The following is a 25,464-nucleotide window of genomic DNA, read 5'->3' as shown; positions in this document are numbered from 1 at the left end:
TGCTGCACATTTACCGGGATTAGTACAACCACAGCTTCATGTGTTTACTCATACCTGTGGCTTTTTTGGGGTGTAACGCCCAGCTGATTCTTATGGTACGTTTTGGGGTGAAGATCAGGTGAACAAGATGTGCTGCGTTAGATCAGGAGAGTAGATTCATCCAATAAATAAGTCTATAGTCTATAGGCAGAGGGAAACCTCAACATTTTAAATGTTGACCTTTTGTCCAGCACAAGTTTTCTTTAATGTATAACTGAACACAGTGCTTCAGTGCTACTTTTTACAGTCTCTTTGATGCTTGGTGAGGTAATTCTGAAGCCTTGCAGAATGTGTCAGAGCATGACAAAAAGCATTTTTGTGTTGTCTGTTTTTGTGGCAGTTTCAATTAGAGATTTAAGGTCACCTTGGATTGAAGCCCTGATAAACAAATTACGATTTCAGAAAATATGAATAATCATGTAGAAATGTGACCATACACTGGATGTAAAATGACCCATTCCTGTGTATATTTAATTACTTTTTAAAAATTCTATGCCATTCGTATTTCTGTGATTTAGTGCAGCTGCTTTGTAGTATAGAATACTTAATAAACAGCATGCATCTTATGAATCTTTCTCCGACAAATTATTCTGTTGGTTGTGAGTGTTGATATTTACCATTCAGACATACATATACCATATAAAGACAATGGCATACATGAATATGTGCAGTCATTCGATGCCATTCTCAAGTTTATGAAATTAACCTTCAACTGGCTTTCTTCAATTATCCATCTATGCCTATGATATGTTGGGTTTAATCTGTAATTGGGATAGACTGTAGCATTCAATTTTGCATTGCTTTCTCCACATTTGTACGTCTATAATAATCTTTTACCTCTATTCTGCCATGTTGGCTGTCTTTTTGCACTCAGTTACTTTAGCTATTTTCTTAAATCAAGAGTTTTCTGTGAAATGCAGAACAATTGTGTTTACTCTGACAATTAGTAGATAATAATTAGTGAATTAGTAATCTTAAGGCAAGTCATTGCAACTAGTCCAATCCAAGAAATCAGTTTTTATTTGCTGTTACTTTGTAACTGACATCTATAAAAATGTTCTGTTGTCTCCTAGGAAACCAGCATGTGGCCTCAGACATAATGATCTTATGAAGTACCCTCCCTGTTTATGCTGATACTGCTCACCTCTATTACCGAAAGATTGTAATTTGTCTGAAGTATTCAACTGAGAATTGAACAGAGTATCGCAGGTATTTTCAGAAATTCATTTTAGCCCCGTTCAGCAGTGGCAATTCACAAGAGGTGTATTAAGCTAGTTGTTTTTTAAATATGAGCTTTTCGTCAAAATTAGGCCAGTTGCTTGTGTAACAGTATGAAGTGTGGCAGTGCCAGTGAGGTCGTGTAGTCATGAACGCACATGAAGCGCTTCACTTCCTGTGGTTAAATCCAGAAACAAAAGCAAACAGCATTACACTAAATCTGAATTAGTCATGCCCCTCTTTCTAGTGAGTGACACTCTTAACTCTACCTTTAAGATCACCGTGTACTGGTTGTCGTCAGCGGGCTGAGCGCACTTTCTGTGTCATGTCGATCCATATTTATGTTAGCGACTGACGGGCATTTAGTAAGTCCTTCTGGAAGGGGGAATTTTTGGCGGTGGAGGAGTCGGTTTCCTTGAAGTGGGCTGTGTGTCTGGAGGTGATGGAGTGTCCTGCCCTTCTAGCCAGCCACCCGAAGTGCTGAGAGAATGCAGAACGACGGTGCGCTGGCGTCTGCGGATCACGCGGCTCCTTGACAGATGCTCACGCCGGCTCCCACATATGCTGGGATGCGACAATTAGCGCTGCGGTCGCGAAAAAAACAAAAAACTTCAAAAAAGCTAAAACGAAGGAAAGCTGAGTCTTCAGATTTTGAGTGGTGTCGTGTTTTTTAAGTAGTATTTCTTTCATTAAAAAAACCTTTTCTGCGAGTAAACAGTAAGAGCTCACATTAGTACTGTGAATGTAAAGAGATACCTGTATCATAAGAGCATTTCCTGTACTAGGACTGGGTATTGTCAGGAGCCTCACTATACATATTTCAGGGGTAGTATACTGTACACATCCCAATGTAGGGTATATAGGGGTACTATACATATCCCGGTATAGGGGATATAGGGGGTACTATACATATAGTATAGGGGATATAGGGGATACTATACATATCCCAATACAGGAATAACAATTCAATATGTGTCTTGATGTGGGGGTCATTATATAATACATATTATAATTAAGGGGTCATGATACAAAACATATCATGATACAGGGGTCATTGTATAATACATATCCTGAAAAAGGTGTTGCAATACATTTTCCAATACAGGGGTCTCGATACAATATGTATCCTGGTTCATGGGTTGTGATACAATACATGCCCTGATACACATGGGGATTCAAATTTATAATAATCATTTTTTAAAAATCAAATACAATATCATTGAAGAAAATAATTCTGAGTACAACAGTTGTAAAAGTAACTTAAAGAAACCATGTACCAGTCAAGAACAACAAAAAAGCCTTTTTAAATCCAATGAACTCCCACACATTGCATTATCAACAATGAAAACATTGTTAGCTATTTATCCTGGTAAAAATGTTACACAAATACGTAACTTACTCGATATGATCTCATATCCCGTTAACACAAACAGACACACACACACACCCACACACTCAGGTGCAGAAGATTCACGGTGCATTAAGACCATGCTGTGATGGAGCAGTCAATATATTTATGATGTATTTAGCATCTATGGCCTTGTACAGTTTCAAATGGGGAAAAAGAAATCAAAGCTTTAGCCTTGACCACATCCTCCCTACAGTGTGCTAGATGAGCACAATGCGCTGCTGAAACTAGCTGAAAATGCAGACATCACTGGATGTCTTTCTTGTTTTCTCGCTTAAAAATGAGCACTTGGTTCTGCCAACCTGTCCTACGGCTTTTCTCTTTGATTGATCCTGAATACTTCGTTCAAGCCACTGCATTTCCTGGAAGGATGTCTGCTGTCACCATAATATTTGTTGTTTCTACACTGTCTCTATATGTTACTGCCTGTGTGTGTGTGTGTTATATATATATATATATATATATATATATATATATATATATACTGACTGCGGAACTGACCCTCCGCTGAGTCATGTTCACCATTAAATTTTTCTGGTCAACCAAGGCATAATTAAGTGCCTCACTGCTTGATCAGTTAGCTACCAGGTTGGGGCAGAAACACCCCTTTTTGGAAATGGGGAGCCCAATTTAACACGCTTAAACACTAAAGCAGTAATCAATGGTTTGTATGTATTAACATATGGTACCAATGGTAATAAAGGCTATGCTAAAAACATGAACGTTTAGCTCGTATGATTATGATTTTAGCGATTTAATAATGTGAAAACAGCTAGAAACACCTTGCTGCGCACTTGCCTATCATTGCCACCGGTAAATAAATGATCGGTTTCTCTCATGTTTCATTGTATGCGTTGTGCTGTTTAACTTTGAGAAGACAGAACAGATGAAGCGCTCATTACGGTTCCCCGGTGTAAATTTGGCATTTGTCTGCACCCTGTGGATTCTCAGGGTAACGTGAGGTCATTTGACTGCTGGGTGAATGTGTGGCCCAGGGACTGAAACATCCCCTGCGTCGTAAATCAGAATTCAGGATGGTACTTTAATGACTGAAAAAATCTCATTGTCCCGTCTTAGCATAGTTATGGCTGTCTCTTGTGGAGTGTAACAGGAGGCTATGCTGACCACACATACCAGCATGTTTGCATTAAAGTGCAAGAAAAAAGCACCAATAAATGCACTTGTGGGTTTAATCCCCACAAGTCCAGCAGGGATGGTGTTATTTTACCAGTACAAGCCTTTCCCTTAATATTAATATCTGTTTTATGAATGTATCAACCATTCTTCTCACACACATGCATACATACATACATATTCATACTGGTGGTTAAGCCAGAGGGACGTGCTGGGTAAATTTTTGGACTACAATGTTCGGCACTGTAAATTGTCTATAAGAGGCATAGACTGTGCCAAAAAATTGTTCCTTATTCGATCAGTGAAGGAAGAAGGAATGGTATGGATGGAGAGAGAGAGAGAAGGGAGATAGAGAGAGAGAGGCAGAGAGAGAGAGAGAACACCCTGCTGTTGAAGAACTCTGGAGTCCAGCCAGTATAGGACTGTGGACAGGAGCTGACTGATGCTTTGATAAATTAGAACAAAGTACAAGCTGCTGAGGGTGACACAGGATACTGTCAATGGTAGCAGTGGGGGTGGGGGGGATGTAGTTTCAGGCGAGAGGGTAAATATTCACATGGGACAAGGGGTGTAGCATGGTTCTTTTTCTTGAGGGGCAGGTGCTTTTCTAAAATGCAGCATACAGGCAAAACATTTTCCGCATACTATTTATAAATGTTCTACGCTCATGTAAACAAAGCAGATGCCTTCTCCGAGTATGCACAGCTGTTTATTATTATTCTGTCACTGATGGGAGGTATGCTGACATGGTGCAGATGCAGATCTAGAGATTTTTTTGATGGATTTGAATAATGACATGTTTATTTATCTGAAGGATCAAATGGCCAAAAATACTTCTATGGTAGGCCACAACTGGAATGGCTCTGGTGCATACCTACAGTGGACCAGAGGGTAGAGTTACACGGGGGCATACACAGCAAAATATACGCAACGTTCCCTGCACTTGGAACTGTACTTCCCTCTAGAGTTTTCAACACATTTGTTCCTGGTTATGGTTATACACTTTGGTTAAACTCTTTTAGAGTTGATTTAACTCTGATAATTTTGTTAAGTAGGTACAGAGGAAAGGCATTTATTTATGAGTGCTGAGGGAGAGAGCGCTTACATGCAGAGGGTGTGAGAAGAGGCACACGGTTTAAATCAATGGGGACAGGGTGCATACTGAAATAGCAAGCATCCAAGGTGCTATATCCTGGTAGGAATTATCCAGGTATTCCCTTTGGGTTAACCTTGTGTCTATACAGAAGGCATTGTAAATGATGCGTGACTACAGAAATATTAAGTTTAGTTATTTCTAACCATAATGTATGTACTGTACGATATAACAGCGTGCAACAGCCAATGAAAGGCACATACATACATGATACTTAGGGTAGCCTACTGGTTTCTATGGAAAACAAATTTGCTATTCACTGTAGTGCACTATGCGTGCCAGTGGTTTACTGATACTGTTTACTGTTAAAAATGAGCATCTGCTGTAAAATCCCATGACTTACATGGAGGCGTCTGAAAACATAAGTTATGCAGTCTGACTCCGGCAGTTGTGTGTACAAATATAAAGGCAGGACACAGAATGTAAATTCAAAGTCAAACAGGAGGCGGCGTGTGGCTTCAGTCCAGGCATCCGTGTGTTCTGTGCCAGTGATTCTGTTAGTCACTGCGGTTGTGAGGAAGAATCAGGAGCCGGGCATGGCCTAGCCACCCTGGCTATAAATGTTGTTGTTGTTGTTGTGCTCAAGCCATTCACAACAGCAGAGTTGACCGTACGGAATTATCAAACTTTATTACATAATGTTATTAAAAATAAGGGGAGGTGGTGAGGGTGGTGCTTTCTGCCGTTTTCCCAAAATGTTTTTTTATTAACTCTTTGTGGTTAAGGATTGAATTAATCTGCCTGTGTTGTTTTGAATTCCCTGTGAAGGGCTCACTGACGTGTGAGAAAAGCAGAATTTAGCACGGTTCTGTTAGCAAAGCAATCAGGGACTCATCCAGGAAAAGAATTAAGCCATAAAATCCTTCAGCGGGCTCTGAAGAAAACGCGCTGATGGGGAAATATAGAAATAAAAATTTGTGATGGTTTGCCAATAAGACTATTTTATGTGTACACAAAAATTTGTATACCGTGCCTGATTGTGCTTTGTTCCAATCCTATGATCCCCCCTTTCTTCACAGTTGATGGATGCCTGTCTTTATAGTGTTACTACTCCTCCTGTGTGTTATTGAGAAAAGACAGCATTGCTTGTGAAGTCTCCAAAAAGTTTCCAAAAAGTGCTGACTGAGAGGATACATCCACAACGCACATATGGTCAAGTCTAGACTTATTGGCACCTTTGATGAATGAAATGAGGGAAACAAATTCTGTTATAAAATAACCGACACAGATAATGAGCTATAGTTTATGCTCAAACATATGGAAAACTGGTCTACTTTTATTCCAACACAGTTAATCTTGTTCTCGTGCTTTCTAGTGAACTTCAGGAGGACTTTGAGACAGTTCTTTTTCAAAGTAATGCCACCTCTGTAGCGAGCCTGCTGTATGTGTGGCCTCACAGTGGCTTCTCTTACCAGTTTTCATCTTGTTTGGTCACTGAGACTGGAGGGACAGCCTTTTCTTGGCAGCGTCTGGATGCTACAATGTGGCTTCCTGTTTTTAATTATTGATCCAGCAATTCTCACTGTAATATCCAAATATTTAGATGTATTTTTGTACCTTTCTCCTTAAATCTGCCCTTTGATAATTTTAAGCCCATTGGGCGTCACTTTTGTGTCTTCCCTTAAATTGCACAAGCGGATCAATAATCCTCCAAAAGAAGCAGATGTTTTTATCCGGAAATCACGATAAGGACTTTTGAATTACGTTTTTACTCGTGGACTGTATACATTTAGAGCTACTGGAGCACAGTGGATGAATACTTATGCAAGCAACGTATCAGTGTTTATCGAAGTATCTGTATACCTTTTTTCACTTATTTTTGTTTGTAAATGTGTGAAGTATATTGTATTTATACAAATATTAATGTATAACACATATAGGATATTAATAAAATACTACAATAAATACTACAATAAAAGGGTAGTCCTGCAACTACTGGGCATTATATGTATATATAACCCAAGCCACCTGATTCCTCTCTTACCTCTTAACAAAGGTAACCTTTAGTCCATCTACAGCACATCTTCTAGAAGCTGCAGAGGGGGGGGGGAGCTGAATTGTAAACCATAAGGGCCAGGCACGATGCCTCTTTTACATAAAAATATCTTTTGTGATAAATCTTCTTCTTACAAGAAGCCCCAGTGCATAATAATATTTTCCCCTCCTGTCGTATGGAAGAGGAACTGCACCTGACTGGGCGATAACAACGTATTCACCCAGCAGGATGCACAGTCTTACAAGTGATCTGTATCAGTGTTGTCTTAATTAAAGTACAGACATTACAAATGCTGTTTGCTCCCAGTACACTGAGAAAGCCTTTTTGCGCAGTGATTAATATGTTAAAATTTCATGAGCACCTCGGAAAACAGGGAAACAGGGAATAATAGAAAAGAATAATTCTTAATTTTGGCAGTTTTAACTTGCGATCTTGATTATAGATGCATAAGGAAGAGAGATGCGGCTCATTGATGTGAATTAGTCTCATGCTGCGATATTCTGGGAGTGTTTATCGCACAAGCTTTGGGTTTCACTAGACCTTCTATTATTCAAATGTGTGTTCAGCGTTACTGGGGGGGTAATTAAACTCCAGAAGTCTGCCAGATCAGCAAAAAATACAATAAATGGCGGCTCATTGTGTAGCAGGCTGTAAATAGTAAATAAAAAGGAAAAGGGCAGCTTGAATCTTTTTCTCTCTCTTACACACAGAGCGGACAGTCCGCCCTCCTTTAGTATTTTCTTTATTCAGACCGGAGGAGAACAGAGAGGGTTACAGATAGAGGTGGGATATCCAGCCCAGAAAGTGTCACGACGGGGATTGAGCACTCATGTGCAGGGGGATTTGTATATAGCATTTGGATCTTCAGCAGTTCCTTTTGGCCTCCACGGTTTTCTCTTGCCATCACTGTGGTACAAGTGAATCTTGGTCTTATCTGTCCTCATGACCTTTTCCCAAAACTCTGCAGACTCTTTTAGGTATTTCCTAGCAACTGTAACCTGGCCATCCTGTTTTCGTGACTAACTAGTGGTTTGCATCTTGCAGTGTAGTTCTGTTCATGTCATGTCTTCTGTGGACAGTAGTCACTGGCAAATCCACACCTCCCTCCTGAAGAGTTTCTGATCTGTCGGACTGGGTAATTTTTTTGGTTATGGTGACAATCTTCAGTCATCAACTGTAGAGGTCTTCCTTGGCCTTCCAAGCCCTTTACGAATGCTCTCTTTCTTCTTAATGATGTTCCTAACAGTTTATATAGGTAAGCCTAAGGTTGGGCCTATGCCTTTGACTGTTTTTTTCTTACTGCTCAGTCTCATAATGGCTTCCTTTACTTTCATTGACTCAGCTGAGGTCCTCATGTTGACAAATGCCAATAACAGACACCAAAGGCAATCAAAAGCCTAGAATCAATACCAGATCCTGAAAGCTCTCTTATACCTGCACCAAGGAAGCAATTGAACACACCAGACTAATAACAAACACCTGTGAAGGCGTTTTCCCAAACATTATGATGCCCTGAAATGGGGGGGACTATGTATAAAAAGTGGTATATATGTGGTGAAACCAAAATGCATAAAAAAGCCCTTTGAAAAAAGCTGAGGGTGTGCATGTTAACCACATGATTGATTACAAATCTAAGATCGCGGAGTACAGAGCCAGTATTTGTCCCAAACATTGTGGAGCTCACTGTATATATATATATATATTTTGAAATGCTTTCAAGCAAAGCATTTACTTGCCTATGTCTGTGGGCCTACATGAACAGATTTTTGCAGAAAATGCAAAACATATGTTTATGAAGGTTGTGCAGATGTGCACTGTGTACTATCAAACGAGCGCACTCTGTGATTTTAGCACTTTCGTGTCACTAAAAATGATCACAGGGGCATGGCTGGCTGCTCCGTTTCCAGAGAGGTGGTGAAGCACCACATAATATCAGGCAGCACATCCCAAAATCCTACAAAGTGTGTTTTAACTGCCCATGTTTGGCGAAAGCCTTCTTCCTCCCCAGTGCTGCATGAGCTGTTTAAAATCATCTTTATAGAGTGTGATGGAAAAAAGGAAAAGCCAACTTTATGTCCCAGCCTTTATGAGAACCATGAATCTCTAAACCAGTTATTCCTTCAGAACGTACGGTTATGAAGTGTGATCCGTGAAATAACATATTGGGCCATCACTCCTTTACATTTCCTGTGGTAAATTGCAGGACCTGACTTTGCTTGTTATAATAATACATGTGCTATATGCTGGCACATTTTAAGTTTTTTTTTTTTTTTTTCCCCCCTTGATATTTTCCCCCCATCCATATACCACTCAGGGATTTAAGTTTTATTTACAGTACTTTTTAGTATTTTAGTCAAATCAGTGTCTGCCTCTGGAACTGGTCATCCACATCTAAATGAAAATCATATTTAAACATGAAAATCATCATTGACTGCAAAGTTGACTCATTTGAATTACTATGCCTTAGAATACTTTTTGATGTGACTTTCTAATTCCACCATAAAAAAAATTTCATACTGAAATATTTATTAACATTTAATATCGGAAAAAATGCAACCTACTTATGATATAGTTTACAACAGCTAGTGCCATAATTACATGCTTGAAAGTCTCAATCAGAGAGACATAGAGGAAGATTGGAATGCTGTAGATTTGGGGTTTTATTCTGTATGAGTGTGCAGTGTTGCTTTTATTTTGTTTAAAGTGGCCGTCTCGGTGAAGGTGAGCTCAGTATGCTGAATGCGCCATCTGCATTTACAGCAGCGGTGCGCCTGTTCTCTGTAAAACACCCGGACATTTTAATGATTTGTTATGCATTGCAGCAGGAAGGGGCCGTGCGGTTAAACAAAGCATTTATTCATTATGCAGATGATTTGTAATTGAATGTCTCCCAACCCCTGCGTGGATTTTAAGCTTTCCATGAATGCACGCCGTCCATAAAAGTGCAATGTTCATATATCCGTCCTTTTACCTTTATGACATCGGCCCGTTTTTGTGATAGTGAGTGCTGGCATTGTACTGTGCCACCGAGCATCATTTTATATTGCCGCCAGATCCACCTTATGCAAATTCTTGAAGTCTTGATAGATGCATCACGTAATCACTGAAAATTGGAATGTATTAGAATGTATTAAACCTAGAGGTATTCTTTAAAGTTATTATTAATTTATTTATTTGGCTGATGTTTTTTATCCAGACTGACTTACTGGACCATCATGGGTATGATGCATTAGATGTTCAAAGCAGGATCAGTGGGGAACCGAAATAATAATAGAGGCACAGAACAGGCAGTAAAACAGTGACTCGGAATGAAGCTAAAACCTATGCACATAACGGATGATATTAATGGTCTTAAGACCAACAATCCTAAATCATGCTAATGTTAGCATGGAGTGCAATGAAGATAAATATGGGCAGTGCTATTTTATAGCATGATTTTGGTGTGGAAGAATGATTCTCTGTGGAAGAAAATATTCCATGCAAGAGCTTCTGTGTACTCAGATTTCTGAGTTTGGCATCACAGGGCCCCTGTCATGCATTGTAGTGAATATGGGATCTTCCTTCGTTGCTTCTCCTTGATGCTGAATGACTGGTCCTACCTTATTTCCTGATACTTGCTTTACAAAGCACTTTTGACTGAAAATGGCTTAACACGAACCCTAATAAACTCAAATATTTTGTAACTGAAGTCAAAGGACAACAACTAACTAGAACAGTTGCAAAGCACCATTAGTGTTACAAATGTGTACACAAACACATTTATGTAATCGTTTTCTTTAGGTTCATCAGCAGATTTTGTTCTAATGCACTTTTCTCGTTCTGTTTGAGTCTCCACTAAATGGGGTATAAATGTGTACTATATTACCTTGACGGTTAAGGTAGTGCCAAACTACACCACGGGACAGCAATGAAATTAACAGAGTTTGGGAGTCATTATCTTTAAGTAGTCTTTAATTGTAAGGCTGAACCATGCTGAAGCGATAGGGAAATTGTGGTGGAAACTGCAATTATGGAAAGCACTACAGTAAATTTAAACGCAGCACAGTTAATTTGCTTATGAAATAATGCGAGTTAGCCATTGCTAGCGGTCAGTTGCGCGAAACCTGTGTACTTCCTTCCTGCAGAAACAGCTCGCGGAGGTGCCAGTTCGTTTTTCTCGCTGAACCGACAGGTCGACGCGATGTGGTGATCAGTGGAAGGGAAGGGAAAGTGGCGATGCGTTTGGTAGCCTGCGCTTCTGTACCGCGTGCGCACGGTGGGGAAGACTTCTTCAAGAAAACGACGTGCTGTGTTCATTCGGCAGAGAATGTGCACCTGCTGGGCTCACTCACCAAAAGCGAAGCGTTCCTCGCTAACGCTGAACTGACCAGAGGGAACTGGACGGATACGCTCAGAAAATCTTCCTGGCCTGCTGAGCCAGCCTTTAACTTTCTCATCAGTCAGCGAGCAGAAGGAACTTTAAGATCAATTCATCTTCCAAGTAAAAGTTTCCACGTAAAAATGTATCCAGTCATTGCAGAACTCAGACATAAAAGAAGTCACTGCACAACTCACAAGTACAAGTAGCTGGAGCCGCTGAAGGCTTGTTTCTTGGCTGTCTGCTTGGAGTACTTTAGGAGAAATATGTATTGCCTGGTGCTGTAAAATGATAAGAATTCTTTGTTTCATCTAAGGTATTCTGTATGCCTGCTACATTCAAAACAGGTCAGCAGAGCCAGCTCAACCTAATAAATGACATAAGCAGCTGTTTAGGGCCTCACTACCACCGACAATGAGCCCCCCTAATTATATATATAGTGGTGGGTTTGGGTCTGGTGAGACTACATTGATACATTCATAACAGTAATACCTTTTGTACATGGCTTGTGCTGCACCTACTGTGTGCCTGAGGGGAGAGATTATATATTTTTGTGTGGTGCAGGAGAGGAAAGCTTCCCATAATCGTGATGGGACGGGGTTAAGAAGGAGGGAGGGAGGAGATTGTCTATTTTAGGACTAAGAAACACATAAACCGGGCATTTCCTGCAATGAGAGTGATGGATGGAGGTCAGTGTGTCATCAAATAGCAGGGAAACAGACAGATGCGTTGCCTGGAGATTTCGGTAAAAGTACTTACCCCTGAAAACTTTCTATTACGACGACATGCAAACAGCATGCACCAGCAAGAGTAATCCAAATTAAACATAATTTTCATTGGAATCCAGTGTGTTGTCCATTGAGTAGCTACAGAGTGCTCAGTCTTATTCAAACTAATAATGACTGCACATGCAGTTTTTGTAATTGTATGCACATGATACTGTGCTCAATTGAAATAGAATCTCAGGGCCAAATGAAGTCAAATCTATAGACCATGCTTTATTGAAAAGAAAATGTGAAAAAGAAAAGTAAGCTGATGTCAAAGTGTGCTTTATAATTTGGGTTGGCATTTTTAAGAAATTGCATTTCCTAACAGCGTCTGCTTTGTAGTGTGTTAGTTGAATTCTTTGGCTTCTGGGTCAGTTTTAATTCAATTCCAGCCTTTGTGTATTGAGCCTGGCGATAGTCCTTAACCTTGTCAAATCAATTTATTTTAATTAAATGCATATTTTGCCGTGCACAGTAAAACTACAATTGTGAAAATGATGTGAACAGTAAATGATTATTCAAATTCTTTCTCTTTGAGATTAAATCGCCAGTCCAGAAGTTTGACTAAACTGAACAGAGCATCATTTTATATCCTACTTATTCTGTTCTTACAAAGTTTTATATAACACTAAATGTTTGAGACTTTTAAAACTGTGAATCAATTGATCCATCCTTGTGAATATGATAGAGATGAAACAAGACACATCTTCCATAGGATGTGTGGCAGGAAGACTGCATTAAATGTGTGGACAAGGGGAGTTCATTATCTCTATAAGTAATTATTTGACTTCATTATCAGCAGCAGTGAGAATTTTTTGGATGCATTGCCAATGACGTTTTAGAAGCTTTGCATCATATAATATGGGGTCAGCTTCAACCCACTGTAACATACACTCAAACATAGCCATTATGATAGTCTAAAGCCAGGAAAGTTGTAACGTGGTATTCCTTTTTGTTATGTCTTCATTTAAGTGTTTTTTTATGTAGCTTTTGATACAAATCGACAAAGCAATTGTGCTATTGTAACTATGAGTTCACCAGAACAAATGAAATCATATTTATGTATTGGTTTTAAGCTAAAGGGTTTAAAAGCTGAACAGTGGATAATTTCTCTGTCCAAGTACAGATCCACAGTTATGCAGTTTTGTCCCGTTAAGATTTACCAGTTCACTTCTACGATGTACCGTATGTGATGGATATCCCTGTCATTTATTAGATAGAAGTTGTTTCAATCGGATACAGTATTAATATAACAATATCCACCACTGGAGCGGAAGTTATGAGATCAGTCCTTCTGGTTGTGAATCACAGCGAGCCATCTCCAAACCTGCAGAAGAGCCGTAGTAAAAAAAAAAAAAAAGCGAATGACTCAGTGAATAATTCAATTAAAGGGAACGGAAACACTGAGCTGTGCGATACGTTTCAGTTGTGGAACTTAGTCACGCATCCACAATTCATTTGGTGGCCGTTTCTGCCATGGCAAAGCTGCTGTGTGCTTTTTATTGTGTGAAGGTAATGCATTCTTCTAGATCCTCCTTTACTGAACTGAGCCTCCTAGATAATTCTCAGTGTAATTTAAAAGAGAGGTAATGGGAAAAACTTGTTGCTCCTGTTGAAAGCGGCTCGTCTTTTAAAGAAACCTAATCTTTGCAAAGCCATTATTCTGCTCTGCCGTGGTCCCTCTGCACTTGGCTGCAGACTCCCATTTAGTCAGTCCGCGGACGTTGCCGGTTTGTGGCGTAGATTGGTTATCCAGATTGAGCGGCGGATCCGGGACCCGTGTGCAAATGCAACATAAATAAAACACAGCTGCAAATCGTGCCAACTGTCCGTCCTCTTAGGGGCAGATATAATAATTTACGACACACGAGGCATGCAGAATAAATATTGCTCACGCTAAATCACTACCCAACAGAGGAGCTGATTGAATCGATCCTTTCAGTCCCATGTGGGCTCACACTCACACGCGCACACATGCACACAGTTTCATATATGCAAGTATGCATTCACACCTACTCATATGTACACATGCAGACACACACTATTGTGGATATACATTCACAGACACAATCACTCGCTGGCACGGGAAGATACAGGTGCACACAAGCACATGCCTCTCTCTGGAGTATATTATTCTATGTGTGTAGCATGCATGCACACACACAAACACACGCATGCACGTGCACACACATACAAGCACGCAGCATACACCCATACACGCATCTGCATACATGTACATATGCAGGCATGCATGCACACGCATATGACATAAAGCATACACACACACGTGCATGCTTCCCCGTGGCATGCATCCTCGTGCACTGGAGTCTGGCTGCAGTTTACTGGTGGTGTTGAGCCTGTGGCGTCCTCTGGGAGGAAGCTTTGAGAGAGGGAGAGAGGGAGGAGAGAGAGCGCGGTTTAAAGTCTCCCGCTCGGACCGATCGCGTTACCCGGGAGAGGGGGACACACACGTGCGCCCGTCCCAATCGATTTCCCGTTACGAGCATGCGGCCGAAGAACGGCGGCGGGACCGTCAAACCGAGCGTCCGCGCCCGTTAGCAGACTTCTGCCAGACTTTTACCGCTCAACTTGAGCCCGCGCGCGCACGCATCGGAGCCCGAGCGGTCCGGACCATGTCGGTTCTAATCGCCAGCCAGCTGAAGATCGACACCACCACCTCTTCCAGAACGGTAAGGGCTCTCATTTCAGATGCACGTTCTGCAGCCTGCTCTGTCCTCATCTCGATTAAAGTGGCTTTTCCGTTTACTGCAGTACTAGAGAAAGAAAAAAAAAAAGCCCTTTACGCTGCAGATAATGATTTTTTTTTCCTGAAATGCAGTTGGTGTCTCTTATATCACAACGTATCAGTGCATTCCATCTTGAACAAACAGGTGTTATTTTGAGTCATTTTTACAAATTGTTTTGCATATTACAGAAATGAAAACAAACTGACATCTAAAGCAATTTTCACTTGCATCTGAATTTACCGTTTCAGGTATCTGCATAGGTAACTGAAATTTACATGAACAGTGTAGGGATTTTTGAGCAGTAATAGGGTGCAGGGCTGCAATTCTGGACAATTGCACTGATGATACATTTAGTGGTCTTGTTTACAGTGAAATCCCTGTAGCGCACTGAAAAAACACCATTTTCATCTCGGGAAAATTCTCCGGTTCTGCAATATAGGCTCCTCGTTTATGCTTTATGTTTGAGATTCTATCAACCTCGGACACAAATGTCACTAAAGTGCTTATGCTTTTTCATTTCTAGATATGTACAAACCATGGTTTTTCATGGAGATATTTGAGGGCTTCATAGTTTCATGTGTTTCCATCACAGGGGAGTCTTGTTTTCATAATGTGATGGCATGAGAGGTCAATTTTGAAAGCCTCAGCACAGTTCATTAACACATTCAATTCAGAAAATGGATCAAATTTGTTCCACAGAGTATAATGCATTTTCATTATTCAGTGTTGAAAACCAGTGCAACAGATGTGTTAAACAGAGGTTTAATGATTTTCTAAAGACTGAGGTTCCAAGATTTGAAATGTTTTCTGTTTTGGCATATAGTCAGAATCCTGTTTATGTATGTAAGACATCAGGTCAGGAAAATGCGCGGAGTGTAGGAGTTGCTGAACCGTTATGAAAAGGGGGTTGAGCAGAACTAGTATTCCGTGAAGGAGCTGAATAACTCCGCATGGCGGCAGATTGCTAACCCCACACTGATGATTGGCCATGATTCCACTCGGTGCCTGAGGTAGAAATTTCTGTTTTCTCCTTCTCCAAATTTGGTCTCCCCAGTCATGTTTGCACTGCCGCAATGACCTCCACGAACTCGTAAACCTGCGTGTAAAGAAGCTTCTTAATAGGCTCTGCAGTCCACCAGGCTGAACTGACTGCAGAGGACTGCGCTGACTGCGCAGCTGCTGCAGACAGACTGCATCTTCCTGTCAGACCATCTATCCTGTATATGGAGTAACTAATTGAGATTATGTGAGGGGGGACATTTGACCAAATTACCCCCCCTCCCCTCCCCGCCCGGTCAATACTGTGGTCGATCATGCCCCGCCCCACAGGAGCCCTGACCACAGTGGCCACTGATACAGCCAGGATTTGGTTCCAGATGGTTGGGAGCATCGCTGAGCCAAGAGCTGCCTTTAGCACCTCCTGGGGAAGCAATTTAAACAAACACGTGGTTGCTTGTATCTTCTCTAATACACCGTGGACCAGCGAATGGTCCAGTTGAAAAGTACATGCCCTGCAGATATGCGGCAGACAGTGCTACATTGTGATTTAGTGTTAGCGTGTGTTAGAATGGAAAAATCAGGCGACGCATTCTTGTGTTTGTTCGACCAAGTTTAGAACAGCCTGCTGGCGCTCTTAATTTAATCATTCCCCCTCCGAAATCTGACTTGGGTGATGTTCTACAGCCACACATTAAAATAGTAAAACGTTCTGTCTTAAATAAACTCTGGGTCCCAATTGGACTTAAAATGCACACTGTTAGAGTTGAATTAACTCTGGACATTTAACTGTGCAGGTAGACCCGTCCCACTGATGCAGTGGCATATGGAGGTGTGAAGAAGCGCAGTTTGAGCCTGTGGCACTGCAGGCACAAACGCTTCCAGCCGTAACTAAGCAATAACGAGGGAAGGCCACAAGCGAACTGGTCCTGGATTAAACATGCGGGGCTGCGCCGTCCAACAAGTGCTGTCCGGTTCGTGGGTAAAACAGCGGAACAGCAGGCCTCTTCAAAAGCAATATTCCCAATCAGTTCTGAATAGCACACTGTAAGTTCTGCTTCAAACCCTTGAAGTCGAATGCCACCTGGTCCCTCAGCCTGAATGTTTTTTATTTTTGGTGCTGTTTTCGCTATTTTTTTCTTGCAGCCAGTGTAGCTTTGAGCCTTGTGTGATTTGCATATTTATAAGATTTTTAAATGAATATTTAAGATATTTTCTTATTGTATTTGATTTTGGCCATTTTTTAAAATTTCGTACACAACAATGCCCTCCAGATAAGAATGCCTTTACTTAGCTTTACTGCCCATATGCTGTACATCCACACACACCCAGTCTTCTAACTGACTGTGCCATTTCTCTTCTGGCCAGCAGTGTATCTCTCTCTCAAGCAATAATAATGCTCGATTGGCATGACTGCAAATAACAATATTGGCAAACAACTGCCAGTGGACCAAGACACAATACAAACAATTAATAGAAGCACTAAATATTGGAAAATGATAAATGAAAAGGAAACACACTGACAAGTTAAAAAAATCTCTCGCTCTCTTCTCTTTTCTTGCCACATTCCATATATTCTTTCAGTCCTCAGACTAAAGGGGCTGATTCCAGTCGTTTATTTTTTATCCGTCCTTGCCTCCTCTGTCCTCGACGTTCACCATCTTTAAGGACATTCTAATCCGTTAAATGCTGTTTGGAGGGGTGAGGAGCTAGGAGTGAGGGGGCTCCTGGAGGACGTTTCAGCGAGGATACACAAGTGCATCCTTTGCGGAAGTATTTCTTGGAACACGTGACAGTTGAATGATCGACCTATAGATTCACTGAACCAGGACGCTCCAGTTGCCTAATGCATGATTCCTCGACTCGCCTTGCATCCTCTATTGAGTGGAACTAAGGAGCGAGGGAAGGATGCAAGGAAAGGTTGCAAGGAGAGAAAATAAGTGATTGGAAGGAGCCCAGCGTACTTGTCGATTTCCATCACTTTTCCACGTCACTCCTCGTTGTCTTTATAATTTTCTCCTTCCTCTGTCCTCATTCCATCCCTTCTTTTTTCCATCGTCCCCCTCTGTCTGTGTGTCAAGTGGTTTGCACTAAACGCAGGTCCCTGGCTATTTCCCCTATAGTCCTGTGTCTGTGAGCTCAGGTGTGGAGATTCTAACCCTATGCCAAAGTCAGTATTCCCCATTCTACCTTAAAACTCAATTTTCTGTCCTTATCTTGTCAATTTCCAATTCGATTCAGTGGTAATTTGACCAAGTCCCTGTGAGAGAGAGTAAACAGATTGCATAGTGCATGTTTTCAACTTCCATCTTGCATAAGAGCAAAACATATTTTTTCTCCATCTGCAGTTATGAAGCAAATTTAGATTTTTACACCCAAATGTGTGCCGAATGAAAACAATGTTGATTTTAAATATTTATCTACTCCTTGTGCAAGCATTGGTCAGAGAATGTGCTTGTTCCCTTACGTAAAACAATGTATGTGTTTGCATGTGAAATGTGAAATACATAGTAAAATATCTGTACACATTGCACTGCTAATAATCCAGCATATCCAGTGCCTATTTCATGGAAATAATGTCAATTTTACGCATGTGTTGAAACATGATCCACAAAAACGCAACACATGCCTTGCTGCTGATTGGCTGTCTTATCAACAACCAACAGGTGGGATTTGTTATGTATTATTTATTTATTTATTTATTTTTTACGAGGAAGAATTCCACGTGGCCTCTGAAATTTTCACTATGGCATCAGGTATCAAGACTAGGCTTGATACAGCGTTAGATACTATATAGTCTGTAGGTAATCAGAGCACTAATTTAGTTAGGAAAATGGCAAGCATTGTTGGGCTGAATGGCCTGTTCTCGTCATTATATTAGGTTAATGTTATTTAGTTAGGTTACGTTAGGTATGATTACAGAAAAAAAAACAAACATGCTGACCGTGAGCTGGGGAGGAGTGTAGCCAGTTGGAGTACCCCCAGGCTCTATTGGACTTCTGCCTGGTGCCCACACGGTGACTTCTGCCCGGTAACACCACGCCCGCGAAGACGTTTTGCCGGATTGCTCACGTGCCGAGCCGCCAGCGTGTTTGAGGAATACGGATGGCAGCCGCACTCGGGAGGCAGCAGAAAGGTGATTCACATGCTGGAGTTTGTGTCTCAGAGAGAGGCAGGATTATTGAAGACCATCAGATTCAGATTAATTCGGTATTAAAGACTCCGTGCTGCTTGTCCGCTGTTGGTCAGGGAGCAGCAATCTGAAATGTCTTGACTAATGACAATATCGATTTCTCCCAAGCAGGGGTGGAGCGTGACGTCTGTGATGTCATTCTGCCAGTAGGATGGTATTTTGAAGGAATATATTACCTCTAATGAAACAGGGTGGGGCCTGTTGAGAGACTTAAATGTCACCTGAGTCCCTTTATCGCTGCTGCTGTCCCCCCCATCTAGCTTATCTGACCCACCTAACAAGGGGAGTTGCCATTGGCTGCTCCCTCCTGTTGCTGGGCAGATGTTTTGTTCAAATATACATCCTGATTGGTTGAACCACCCCAGGGTGGGGTGGAGGGGGTTCCCCATAACCCCGCTATCCTTTACCAGCCCTCACCGATGACACTAATGACATGTTGCAACCTGAAGAGTACCTTGGGGTGCCGGAGCTGTAGCCAAACTAAGTGCACCCTACCCATGCTGGATAACGCACACTGCTCTCCGCCTCTGTGGCCTCCCAGTCAGAGCTGCCTGATGACATTCCAGGCGTGCTCCACTGATGCCAAGGCTGACGGACCATTCAGTAGCGAAAATAAAAAGTGTTTTCATTTTAGTTTCCTGTTAAAAGGAATGCAAGGTTGTGGAGTGTATTTTACAAAGAATTAGTTATGTACTGCAATCAGTCACAAAAAATAAATTTAAATCATATAATTAAACTCAATCCTAATCTTAGCCCCAAAACTTAATCTAAAACAAAAATGACCAAACAAAATCATTTTAGATTAAAAGTTTAAAGTATATGTCAGTGGACATTTTCTGTTAAAAAAGCCTAACTTGGCCAGGATTGATTTTAAAGTGGATATTTTGCTGTTAAAATTCTGGACCCTCTGTGCCTGTGTCTCTTTAATAGTTCTTGCAGACTATTCTCTGTCATCAAATTTGTACTCAGCTGAAAGTGGAGACTCAATAACATTTCAAAGTGGGTTTCCTAGAGTAAAAGTATGGAAATGAGCTTGGTTTGTGATTGCTGGATTTTTGAAGCAAAACTGCACGATAAGCAGTATGTTTTGCTGCGGAACTTGGATCCCATTAAGTTTCGCCTTTAGTAGCAAGGAATAATTAATTGTCAATGCACATTGAGGGTAGGCATCTGTTGTAATGCTGCCCTCCAGGAAAAATTAATGTACAATAATGCTGACGCTACAAAACACAAGGCAGAACCCTTTTCGAGCGTGGGCTCAAGCTTTAGATTGATACACAAGTAATGGTCAGTTGCTGTCCAATGTTTGATGTGGTGTCTTAGATTTTTTTTTAAATCAAGATAATGGTACGATCTAAATATTTCTATTTTCCGTTGACTACACCCACCAGCCAATATGGCGAGAACACAGCTACGGAGATGTTGGAGTTCAAGTTTTAATTAAACGCGAGATTATTTTATGCGCGGTATTGATTTGTGTTTCTCACGTATCTCAGACATAGTAATATGCTGTCTTAGAATGAATTCTGATAGGCCGGAGTCCGGAGAGACTCTCTGTGATGAGAATAGATAAATTTGAGCTGAGATGACGCTGGGAATCATTCAACACATTGATTCACTGAACCCTGGGGAAAATATGCGAATGCATACCGACAGGCGTAGCGAAAACGAGTCAGGGGAGAGCCAGGCTTCGTCTTTGCTAGCTCACCGATTTCAACCGATCAAAGTTTTTCTTTTTTTTGTGGAGATGAACGTGTTTTGATTGGTTTGGCTCAGTCAGTGAATGACATTGATTGCCACTCGCCTTCATTGCGGGTCCAACGTCCCAACACGGGTAATAACAATATTATACCTCCAACGGTGTCACCACATTGAGCAGGGATGTCCCTGAAATCCCTTCTGCGGCTGTGGCCAGAGAAGTTATGAGGTGCAACGCGACATGATGTATCGGTCAATATAATGCCAATATCACACATGGCAGGTTTCAATAGTTGCTCTCCAGCGAGGAGCACATCGCCCTAGTTGCTGTGGAGAAGACAGTGATTTTTAATGTAGCACTGCTGCGATCCTCTGGGAGACGTAAGGCAGATCGTACGTGTTGTCTGGATGGAACGCGAGCGGGATGGGAAGACATCCATCACAAATCGAAACACGCGCCAAGCGTGCGGCAAAGAAGCAGTCAAATAAATGGGGGTTGTGGAGACGAGCTGTGAATAAAGACAAAAACATCAGTCTAAACAGCACATATAGTAGTCGCCTGGTTGTTTGTTCCCCACTGCTAATGACATGACTCTATTAGTCTTCCGAGAAGCATTGTGAAGTTTGAGTACAGAAAACCCGTAATTCCAAGTTTAATGCAGGCAAATCATTTCATAATTTTAGCGTCCACTAGGCGCCACTGTTGTTCCATTGAAGGACAATTATGGCTGCTGTAACTTCTGTTATTTGTACGGAGAAATGTGAAAGCTGGTAGGGTCGTAATTACCCGAACCCTGTCGATGTCTTGCCCTAAACTCTATAAAAGAGGTTGTTTATAGACTGAAGTTATAACATAAAGGTAGATTCAGAGAGGATATTACAGGGGTCAAACATAAACGTGCAAAGAAGGAGAGTGTTTTGGTAGACATATTGCCTAGCGCTGTTGATTAACAACCAGAATTAATATAAATAAATAGCAAAAATTATGCTGTGGTAAAAGGGCACTGACCTGTGATAATAGAAATGTCTACCCCTCTCAGTCACCAAATCGCTCACATGGAAGACAGAAGTAAATGATGCCAGAATACAGCCCACATCTATCAACAGGATGAATCTTCTCTGGGCTCAATGAGTGAACCTGGGTGCCAGCCAGAACTAATGAACCTTTGAGCCATCCAGGCAGCATGGCGTGATTAAAACTGCGAAGACGACAATTCATCAGGCTTGTGTGCAAGCTGCTGGAAAATGTACAGGTGTGAAAGGAACTGGCTAACTTCGCGCAGCTTAGGAACAGGACAGTTCCAATCTTAATGACTTAATACAAATGATAATTTACACTATATCTATGTTATGGGTGGAGCGCTCCCACAAATTTAGGGTTCACATGAGGTTTCTTCTCATTTCCTCACAGGAGGTTTTTTTTTTTTTTTTACTACCTTTGCCATTGGCCTGCTCATGGGGACCTAGGCATGGAATGTCTGTAAAATGCCTTGAGAGATTAGTTCTCTCTGAAAAGAGAAATTCAAATGAAACTGAATTAAATTGAATTGAAATCTGTAAGGAGATAATCATCTGTTTTAAAAATATAAAAAGCGAAATTTAATTATGCCAACTGTTCTGCCCCCTTGTACTGATGATACAGGTGTAGCTTCGTTGGGCTCAGGGTCAGAGCTTTCACTGTCAGGGTTATTACTCATGCGCAAGGAGCTTAGCTGAATGTGTAACCAGGGAAATTCCCACAATTCCCTGTTCATTGGTTCATTTCAGACAGGATGCATCAAACCCCCGAACAAGACTGCATGTCCCTAACCACTGTTTTATCTATCAGTGACCAGCACTTACAAATGAATGCTTTCTGATAAGGAGCTACTTTGCAGCTTCTTAAATGTGCGCATTACTTTTCTGTTGATACTCTTACCTGAGGAACGAGTTATCTAGTGATTTTTAGATAAACATGAATGAATGAATAACGCAGCAAATGCCAAAACACACTCACAAGTTTTTTTGTACAAAGAAATTATTAGGAAAGTTTCTGTTTATCTTATCAGATGTTTAACCTAATGACTTGCTTGCTCATGTTTTTTTTTTACTGTGCCCTGTACTTTCTCTGAATTCAGGAAGATAGCTTTTAGCTGCTGCTCTTCATGGTTTTAGGACTTAGGTAGAGAAGCTAGCTCATCCTCAATACTTTACCCCTTTGTGTGATGTTCAGAGTTTAGCTTTAACCATAAAATCTGAGATATGCTCTTTCTTAGACCCATAAGGTGCTGGTGACCTGTAAAATGAGTGAGACTGAGTAATTGCGTGGTTGTTTATGTTGCAAAGTTGTGGCCAGGGCTCCCACGACTAATATATTTTTTATCTAAATGGGACACACCTGGAGAGATAAAGAAATAGTGCTCATGAATGTTTTCCTCGTATTTATTAAGGCTTTGTGAATGGTTGTTGTTACACATGATCTTTCACCATAAGATTCGTTTTTCATCCGTATGTCTTCCCAGGCCCCATATTACCTGGAAATGCTGGTTGTGTGCATGTGTGCGTGCGTGCGTGCATGTGTGCGTGCATGCGTGCCGCTTTGGATAAAAGTCACCATGACATTAAGTATGCTCTGAGACGCCAAAGTAATGGCTATCATTTCGACAGTGACCTTCAATAGACAGCAAAAGGATGGCTTATAAGGATGTCTATGCACAATATTAATTTTGGGCGCAAGCTGCATTACCCAGATAAATGGACTATGCATGCCACAGATGGCAGGAAATCATAAGTATGTGAAGTCTGAATGTGAGAAGGATCTGGAATAATTATATTGGAAAACTTTCAGGCAGTTGCCCACATTGACTGATGCTGTGATATGCAATGTTGTTTTACAATACATTGTTACATTATGTTATGTTATTTATTTTTCATTCATTAATTTATTTTCATTCATCAATTAATTTTTTTAGGAGGCTACCCAAAACACCCACCTTGCAATCTGTCCTTAAATTCTGCTGACAGATGTAAGACGACTTAACTTATTTCAAGTACATACATGCTTTGTGTTCGATGGTCAGGCTACTTCCCTTGGCCACATTGTGCGAAAGCCCCCCTGAATGTCAGGTGCCAGTGTTCAGGAGCCGTAACTTTTATCATGTACCATTTCTTCTGTTAAACACCACTCGGAGACTGATCACGCACAGGACACATTAAGCATCTTCCTGTCCGGGAGACAAATCTACATCTTTCCATTTACCTCACTGCACTGCAGTGCATCCCATTTCACATTCCACAAAAGGCTTGTCCTTACTGGGTCTGCCATTTAGGTCTACTGAGACTAAATTAATCAGATCCTTTATCTGAATTACCTTTGTGCGCTTCAAAACAAGAAAGAAAGTTAAAGTGAAACCTCAGATATTAAAATGGCAAAGAGCACTAAATAAATGCATAGGGCTCAATGACACTTTTTTGAATATGGAAGTACAAATTGAAATTAAGTACATTAGTGCTTTTCCCTTTTATTCAAGTAATTAGTCAAAACATAGAGAAAATCCATTCTTGTTTCCGGTAGTTATTCAAAATTCATTTCTTGACTCTCCTTGACTATACCTTTGGGTTTAGGCCATCTCTCGTGTCGGCAGTTTGAAAAAATGAATTTTCTCATATTTCACAATAGTTTCTACACAGTAAAATTGGACAGTGCTGATTCAAAATTCACTATACTTACTGAAGGCAGAGAAGAGTGTTTGATGTTTTAATGTGGTGTAATGTGTTAAAGTAATTGCTTCTGCCTGTTAAAATGCCTTTTTCATTTCAGCTTTGTTTGGTCCTGGGTTTGCTTCTTCATGAGGAAATGATTGTAGAGCGTGATTTACTCTAGCAGATATTCAGCAATACTGTTAAAAGCTTACATACAGTATTTTCACTTGTGAACAGAACTTAACTATTGGTTAAACATTGCAAAAGTGTTTCATGATAAAATATGTTAATCTTTTTTAAACATGAACCACTAATTCGAATGTATTTAATTTTAAATGTAAGAATGTGAATATATTAGAAACTGATTTTGCTAATTTGTTAAAGAGAGATTGTAAAAACTAAAGACCTTCAACCAATTAAACATGGCAGTATTTAAATGTGACTAAAACACATTTCTCAAAACAACATAAAAAATATATATTTGTGGAATCGGCTATAGAATATATCATGTAGCTTATGTTTATACTCTCATAGACCTTAATAAAACAGTTAAACACGTAGCATTTGATCTAGTAAGCATACCGAGTTTATTTGTGTTTCAGGGACAGAGAGAGTTTTGATCTATGGAGAAGCCTAGTCTCCCCAAAGCCTGCATGTTGTACAGCCTGGAGTCTGGATCAGATCACGGCTAGCTGAACGAATGGTTATTCTGTAAAATGTGATCTATGGAAATCCCTCTGGACCAGGGCATCTGCTCAGCAAATAATAAATAATGCTAATGCTATCAAGCAGTGACATATGGTTGAAAAAGACTGTGCAGGGGGCTCTGCTTTTTGGGTGGTTGTGTTATCGTGCAATGACTATGCATATTACATCAATACAGCAGCCTCCGCATGGGGCATTTTATTAATTAACTCACTCCCACAGCTTATGTGAAAATTTTATGACTGGGGGTTGACCCTTAGGGATAAAGGAAATTATGATTGATGATAGACTTAATCGGGTGTATCAAGTTGCGTGGTAACACAATATTCACTCTAGACAGATCAACTCAAGTGTTTCAAATCAAAAAGACAG

At 40.8% G+C, this 25,464-nt stretch overlaps 1 protein-coding gene and 1 long non-coding RNA gene across 7 annotated transcripts in view; one reads left to right on the top strand and one right to left on the bottom strand.

Annotated features, from left to right (window-relative positions):
- The window catches only part of LOC135260873 (dipeptidyl aminopeptidase-like protein 6), a 165,313-nt gene that overhangs the window by 18,993 nt on the left and 120,856 nt on the right, over window positions 1–25,464 (top strand). The window contains exon 1 of one of the 3 annotated variants that reach the window (XM_064346536.1): window positions 11,782–14,762. The exons of the other annotated variants lie outside the window; for them this stretch is intronic. Within the exon in view, the coding sequence (XP_064202606.1) occupies window positions 14,364–14,762 (399 nt within the window). The 5' untranslated portion in view covers window positions 11,782–14,363. Of the gene's footprint in view, window positions 1–11,781; window positions 14,763–25,464 lie in introns of those variants that run through there. 3 annotated transcript variants of the gene reach the window in all.
- The window catches only part of LOC135260874 (uncharacterized), a 151,040-nt gene that overhangs the window by 46,497 nt on the left and 79,079 nt on the right, over window positions 1–25,464 (bottom strand). Inside the window, exon 3 of one of the 4 annotated variants that reach the window (XR_010331765.1) lies at window positions 694–1,841. The exons of the other annotated variants lie outside the window; for them this stretch is intronic. This is a non-coding gene — a long non-coding RNA (uncharacterized LOC135260874). Of the gene's footprint in view, window positions 1–693; window positions 1,842–25,464 lie in introns of those variants that run through there. 4 annotated transcript variants of the gene reach the window in all.

This window comes from Anguilla rostrata, chromosome 8 (assembly GCF_018555375.3).
Source record: "Anguilla rostrata isolate EN2019 chromosome 8, ASM1855537v3, whole genome shotgun sequence".
Taxonomy (NCBI): Eukaryota; Metazoa; Chordata; class Actinopteri; order Anguilliformes; family Anguillidae; genus Anguilla; species Anguilla rostrata.
The sequence above is the reverse complement of the archived record's forward strand: the minus strand, read 5'-3'. Positions and strand labels throughout refer to the sequence as shown.